Source organism: Carcharodon carcharias, chromosome 27, assembly GCF_017639515.1.
Source record: "Carcharodon carcharias isolate sCarCar2 chromosome 27, sCarCar2.pri, whole genome shotgun sequence".
NCBI classification, from domain to species: Eukaryota; Metazoa; Chordata; class Chondrichthyes; order Lamniformes; family Lamnidae; genus Carcharodon; species Carcharodon carcharias.
The window spans coordinates 1,623,495-1,630,923 of NC_054493.1; the positions used below are offsets into that span (position 1 = coordinate 1,623,495).

The 7,429-nt window shown below is 56.2% G+C and overlaps 1 protein-coding gene across 1 annotated transcript in view; it reads left to right on the top strand.

The window, feature by feature from the left end:
* LOC121270112 (NUT family member 2G-like) overlaps nt 1-6,935 on the top strand; it is a 34,589-nt gene extending 27,654 nt beyond the window's left edge. Inside the window, exons 5-6 of the mRNA XM_041175427.1 lie at nt 5,576-5,692; nt 5,835-6,935. Of these exons, the coding sequence (XP_041031361.1) occupies nt 5,576-5,692; nt 5,835-6,935 (1,218 nt within the window). The remainder of the gene's footprint in view (nt 1-5,575; nt 5,693-5,834) is intronic.
* The last annotated feature ends 494 nt before the right edge of the window (nt 6,936-7,429 follow it).

Sequence of the window (7,429 nt, forward strand, 5' to 3'; positions counted from 1 at the left end):
CATGTGACTCCAGGCTCCCACACAGCGATGTGGTTGACTCTTAAATGCCCTGTGATCAAGGGGCAATTAGGGATGGGCAATAAATGCTGGCCCGGCCAGCGAACCCCATGAAACAAATAACGAGAAGGCTTTCAGGATTTTTAAAAACCAAAAGGTTGATGAACAAGAAGGATAACAACTTAAACGCATAAGATCAAAATTACACAGTTGAAACAGCAGTACAAAGCATTCCCCCACCACCCGCCAACCAAAACCAATTGGTCAGAACACACAAGTGAAGTACTAGGGAGTACCAGCCCCCTTATAGATCTTTAAGCATAAAAATCCAGTAATATTACCCAAAGTAAAAATCATACAATTTCTCACTCTCTTCCACTCTGCTGTGGAATACCAAAGGAAATTCAGGGACAGTCTGCTTCCTGAAAACCTAAGACTTTTCCGGCTTGGAACTCGGCAGTTGCTCCAAACTCACGACCTTTCTCAGCACCGGCCTAGTCTCTGGCCACCTCCCCCGCACACGGCCAACACAGCCCGGCTTAACAGCTTCCTTTAAACATCTCTTGTGTTCGCCTTTTCATGATAGACTCCATTGTCTTCAGCACCACTCTTTGAACACAGCTCTTTCCAAAATGCTAAAACCTTTCGTGTCTTCCTATCACCGCCGCTTTTTGGATCAAATCAGATTTAACAACCTCCCTTAAACCCTCTGTGAGATTTAGCAACTCAGAGGCAAGTCCTGACCGATCACCGAATGCAGATTTTAAAACCCAGCCTATTTATTCGTACGTTCAATTTCACCAGAGACGCATCTATTCTCCTTATCTTTCACCTCTCAGCTCCCGGAGAGAAGCTGTCTTTACTGACCTGTTACACACTCAGTCAGTGCTGGGACACTCAGTCCTGTTACACACACGCAGTCAGTTAGATCACACCGGGAGCACCGTGCACAGTTCCGGTCTCCGTATCCCCCCTCGGTTAGACCCACACTCGGAGCACAGTGCACAGTTCCGGTCTCCGTATCCCCCCTCGGTTACACCACACTCGGAGCAACGTGCACAGTTCCGGTCTCTGTATCCCCTCGGTTAGACCAGACTCGGAGAACCGTGCACAGTTCCGGTCTCCGTATCCCCCTCGGTTAGACCACACTCGGAGCACCGTGCACAGTTCCGGTCTCCGTATCCCCCTCGGTTAGACCACACTCGGAGCACCATGCACAGTTCCGGTCTCCGTATCCCCCTGGGTTAGACCACACTCGGAGCACCGTGCACAGTTCCGGTCTCCATATCCCCCTCGGTTAGACCGCACTCGGAGCACCATGCACAGTTCCGGTCTCCGTCTCCCCCTCGGTTAGACCACACTCGGAGCACCGTGCACAGTTCCGGTCTCCGTATCCCCCTGGGTTAGACCACACTCTGAGCACCGTGCACAGTTCCGGTCTCCGTATCCCTGGGTTAGACCACACTCGGAGCACCGTGCACAGTTCCGGTCTCCGTATCCCCCCTCGGTTACACCACACTCGGAGCAACGTGCACAGTTCCGGTCTCTGTATCCCCTCGGTTAGACCAGACTCGGAGAACCGTGCACAGTTCCGGTCTCCGTATCCCCCTCGGTTAGACCCATACTCGGAGCACCGTGCACAGTCCCGGTCTCCGTATCCCCCTCGGTTAGACCACACTCGGAGCACGGTGAACAGTTCCGGTCTCCGTATCCCTCGGTTAGACCACACTCGGAGCACCGTGCACAGTCCCGGTCTCCGTATCCCCCTCGGTTAGACCACACTCGGAGCACGGTGCACAGTTCCGGTCTCCGTCTCCCCCTCGGTTAGACCACACTCGGAGCACCGTGCACAGCTCCTGTCTCCGTATCCCCTCGGTTAGACCACACTCGGAGCACCGTGCACAGTTCCAGTCTCTGTATCCCCCTGGGTTAGACCAGACTCGGAGAACCGTGCACAGTTCCGGTCTCCGTATCCCTCGGTTAGACCACACTCGGAGCACCGTGCACAGTTCCGGTCTCCGTATCCCCCTCGGTTAGACCACACTCGGAGCACGGTGCACAGTTCCGGTCTCCGTATCCCTCGGTTAGACCACACTCGGAGCACCGTGCACAGTTCCGGTCTCTGTATCCCCCTCGGTTAGATCACACTCGGAGCACCGTGCACAGTTCCGGTCTCCGTATCCCTCGGTTAGACCACACTCGGAGCACCGTGCACAGTTCCGGTCTCCGTATCCCCCTCGGTTAGACCACACTCGGAGCACCGTGCACAGTTCCGGTCTCTGTATCCCCCTCGGTTAGATCACACTCGGAGCACCGTGCACAGTTCTGGTCTCCGTATCCCTCGGTTAGTGGGCTAATGGGACTGATATATCAAATACCTTTTGAATAGCTGCAGGACTTTTCTCTGCTCAGATCCCGCCCACCCCCACCACCATCCCCAGCTCCCCTCCCCCTCCCTGTGTGATGTCAGGGTCCCTCTGATGCTCCTGGCATGGTGTATTGTGAGCTCTTGATGAAGCTATCGTTCAGTACCTGTAGCTGCACAGTGTGTGTGTGTGTGTGTGTGTGGCTGTGTACAGACTGGCGAGAGAGTTTATCGCTTCAACAGCGGAGACGTGACTATCCACACAAGGTACTGCACACCAGCCCCTCCACACCGCACGCTCTCTCTCTCTCTGTCTGTCTGTCTGTCTCTCCATCTCACTTTCTGTCTCTCTCTCTCTCTCCATCTGTCTTTCTCTCTCCATCTCTGCATCTCTATGCCTCTCACCTCAATTTCTGTCCCTCTCTCTCTGTCTTTCTCCATCTCCGCATCTCCATGTCTCTCTATCTCACTTTCTGTCTCTCTCTGTCTCTCTTTCTCTATCTCTGCATCTCGAGGTCTCTCTATCTCACTTTCTGTCTCTCTCTCTCTTTCTCTATGTCTGTATCTCTATATCTCTTTATCTCACTTTCTGTCTCCCTCTCTCTCTTTCTCTATCTCTGCGTCTCTAGGTCTCTCTGTCTCACTTTCTGTCTCTCTCTCTCTTTCTCTGCATCTCTAGGTCTCTCTATCTCACTTTCTGTCTCTCTCTCTCTCTCCATCTGTCTTTCTCTCTCCATCTCTGCATCTCTATGCCTCTCACCTCAATTTCTGTCCCTCTCTCTCTGTCTTTCTCCATCTCCGCATCTCCATGTCTCTCTATCTCACTTTCTGTCTCTCTCTGTCTCTCTTTCTCTATCTCTGCATCTCTAGGTCTCTCTATCTCACTTTCTGTCTCTCTCTCTCTTTCTCTATGTCTGTATCTCTATGTCTCTTTATCTCACTTTCTGTCTCCCTCTCTCTCTTTCTCTATCTCTGCGTCTCTAGGTCTCTCTGTCTCACTTTCTGTCTCTCTCTCTCTTTCTCTATCTCTGCATCTCTAGGTCTCTCTATCTCACTTTCTGTCTCTCTCTTTCTCTATCTCTGCATCTCTAGGTCTCTCTATCTCACTTTCTGTCTCTCTCTCTTTCTCTATCTCTGCATCTCTAGGTCTCTCTATCTCACTTTCTGTCTCTCTCTTTCTCTATCTCTGCATCTCTAGGTCTCTCTATCTCACTTTCTGTCTCTCTCTTTCTCTATCTCTGCATCTCTAGGTCTCTCTATCTCACTTTCTGTCTCTCTCAATCTCTCTTTCTGTCTGTCTCTCTCTCTTTCCCTATCTCTGCATCTCTATGTCTCTCTTTCTGTGTCTATGCCTCCCTATCTCTGTCTCTCTCTCTTTCTCTGTGTCTGTGTCTCTCTCTTTCACTGTCACTCTCTCCAACTTCCTCCCTCTCTTTCATTTCTCCCTTTCTCTCTCTCTCTCTCTCCCTCGATATCTCCCTCTCTTTCTGTCTCTCTATCTCTCTCACACTCAAGGTCTCTATTTCCCTCAACCTATTTCCCTCTGTCACTTCCTCTCCCTCAATCTTTCCCTATCGGTCTTTCCCCCCTTGATCTATCTCCATCTCTCTATTTCTCTTAGCCACTCTCTTTTTAGATCTGTTTCTCCATCCGTCTATCAGTTCTCTCTCTCCCTACAAACCCCCACCCACTCTGTGACCCTCGATCTCTCTCTCTCACTCTCACGCATTCTCTCCCTCTGTGACCCTCACTCTCTCTCTCTCTGTGACCCTCACTCTCTCTCACACATTCTCTCTGTGACCCTCACTTCTCTCTCTCTCACTCTCACACGTTCTCTCTCTCTGTGACCCTCACTCTCTCTCTGTGACCCTCACTCTCTCTCTCTCACTCTCACACGTTCTCTCTCTCTGTGACCCTCACTTCTCTCTCTCTCACTCTCACACATTCTCTCTCTCTCTGTGACCCTCACTCTCTCTCTCTCTGTGACCCTCACTCTCTCTCTCACACATTCTCTTTCTCAGTGACCCTCACTCCCTCGGTGACCCTCACTCTCTCGGTGACCCTCACTCACTCACTCTCTTGGTGACCCTCACTCTCTCTCTGTGACCCTCACTCTCTCTCTCTGTGACCCTCACTCTCTCTCTCTGTGACCCTCACTCTCTCTCGTTGATCCTCACTCACTCGGTTACCCTCACTCACTCACTCACTTGGTTACCCTCACTCACTCACTCGGTGACCCTCACTCTCTCTCTCTGACCCTCACTCTCTCTCTCTCTCTCTGACCCTCACTCTCTCTCTCTGACCCTCACTCTCTCTCGTTGACCCTCACTCACTCGGTGACCCTCACTCACTCTCTCTCTCGGTGACCCTCACTCTCTCTCTCTCTGACCCTCACTCTCTCTCTCTGACCCTCACTCTCTCTCGTTGACCCTCACTCACTCGGTGACCCACACTCACTCACTCTCTCGGTGACCCTCACTCTCTTGGTGACCCTCACACCCTCAGTGACCCTCACTCTCTCTCTGTGACCCTCACTCTCTCTCGTTGACCCTCACTCACTCGGTGACCCTCACTCACTCGGTGACCCTCACTCACTCTCTCTCTTGGTGACCCTCACTCTCTCTCTCTGACCCTCACTCTCTCTGACCCTCACTCTCTCTCGTTGACCCTCACTCACTCGGTGACCCACACTCACTCACTCTCTCGGTGACCCTCACACCCTCAGTGACCCTCACTCTCTCTCTGTGACCCTCATTCTCTCTCGTTGACCCTCACTCACTCGGTGACCCTCACTCACTCACTCTCTCGGTGACCCTCACTCTCTCTCTGTGACCCTCACTCTCTCTCTGTGACCCTCACTCTCTCCCGGTGACCCTCACTCTCTCCCGGTGACCCTCACTCTCTCTCGTTGACCCTCACTCTCTCTCTGTGACCCTCACTCTCTCTCATTGACCCGCACTCACTCGGTGACCCTCACTCACTCACTCTCTCGGTGACCCTCGCTCTCTCTGTGTGACCCTCACTCTCTCTCTCGTTGACCCTCACTCTCTCTCGTTGACCCTCACTCACTCACTCTCTCGGTGACCCTCGCTCTCTCTGTGTGACCCTCACTCTCTCTCTCGTTGACCCTCAGTCTCTCTCGTTGACCCTCAGTCTCTCTCGTTGACCCTCACTCACTCACTCATTCTCTCCGTGGGTTCCTCCCTCCTCTAGGCTGAAGCCATCATCCATCCCGAGTTCCTGTCCAACCTGCTCTCTCCCCAGGGCCACATGGACTTCCCCCGTCTAATGAAGCAACTGGAAATGGAGGAGAACCTGTCGGCGGGTGAGGTGAGTAGTCCGGGGTGCGGAGGGAGTGCAGGATGGAGGGGGGGAGTGGGGAGGGGGAGGTTGGGTGGGGGTGGGGGTGGGTGGGGGGAGGAGTCCACTGTCCCCTGTTACTGACCCTTCCCCTCTCTTCTTCCCCGTGCAGCTGGATGGCCGGAGAGACTCACCGGAGGCCGCCGTCCAGGACCCAGCGGAGCTCCCCGACCCCTGCCCCCCGCCGGCCGCCCCCGAGCCCCTTCCCCAGGCCCCGAGCCACAGCCCTGCCCCCTCCGAGGCCCCCCAAGCCCTCCAGGGCCTCCGGCCTCCTAGCCCTCCGCCGGGCGGCGAGTGCCCCTGCTCCAGCCGCCTCCAGCGCCTGGCCCTGCAGTCGGCCTGCGACAAGGCCCCGGCCCCCGAGCCGGCCGCCCCCGCGCCCCAGGACCGCACCCCCCTCCTGGGGGAGCTGGGGGCCGAGGGGGGCCCCCGCGGCGCTCCCCCGGCCGGGGGCGGGGCGCGGGGGGAAGGCGCGGTCGCCGGGGGCGGCGAGGAGGTGGAAGGCGAGGCCGCCCCGCAGGCCCGGGCCTGGTCAGGCCTGGTCCCACCACCGGCTGGCGAGGCCTCCACACAGGCTCGGGCCTGGTCGGGCCTAGTCCCACCACCGGCTGGTGAAGCCTCCACACAGGCTCGGGCCTGGTCGGGCCTAGTCCCAGCACCGGCTGGTGAGGCCTCCACAGAGGCCCAAGCCTGGACAGTGGGCCCACTCCCACCACCAGCCAGCGAGGCCTCCACACAGGCCCAAGCCTGGACAGTGGGCCCACTCCCACCACCAGCCAGCGAGGCCTCCACACAGGCCCAAGCCTGGACAGTGGGCCCACTCCCACCACCAGCCAGCGAGGCCTCCACACAGGCCCAAGCCTGGACAGGGAGCCCACTCCCACCACCAGCTGGTGAGGCCTCCACACAGGCTCGGGCCTGGTCGGGCCTAGTCCCACCGCCGGAGGGCGAGGTCTCAACGCGGGCCCGGCGGCCCCCCCTGGGCGCCGGCGACGTCCCCCGGGGGAGGAGGGAGGCGGGGGAGAACAAGGCCGGCGGCCTGGGGACCCCCGCACACACCCCTAGGCCACTGCGCAGAACCAATCAGCCCCCCGCCAACGCCCGGCCCCCCTCAGCCCACCCCTACTCCAGGGCACGGACGCGGCAGCAGAAGAGGAGCAGCAGAGGCAGCACTGCAGGGGTCAGGAGGAGCAAGAGAGTGAAGAAAAACTGAGGCCGAAGCGGCAAGAAGCCGGAGAGATTAGATGAATTGTCCAATAAAAGCGAGAGTGAAAAGCAAACCACCAGAGTCCGAGTCTCCGTTCGCACCGAGTCAGGTACAGAGTAAATCTCCCTCTACACTGTCTCCATAAAACACTCCCAGGACAGGTACAGCACGGGGTTAGATACAGAGTAAATCTCCCTTAACAGCTTCCCCATCAAACACTCCCAGGACAGGTACAGCACAGGGTTAGATACAGAGTAAATCTCTCTCTACACTGTCCCCATCAAACACTCCCAGGACAGGTACAGCACAGGGTTAGATACAGAGTAAATCTCCCTCTACACTGTCCCCATCAAACACTCCCAGGACAGGTACAGCACAGGGTTAGATACAGAGTAAATCTCCCTCTACACCGTCCCCATCAAACACTCCCAGGACAGGTACAGCACAGGGTTAGACACAGAGTAAATCTCCCTCTACACTGTCCCCATCAAACACTCCCA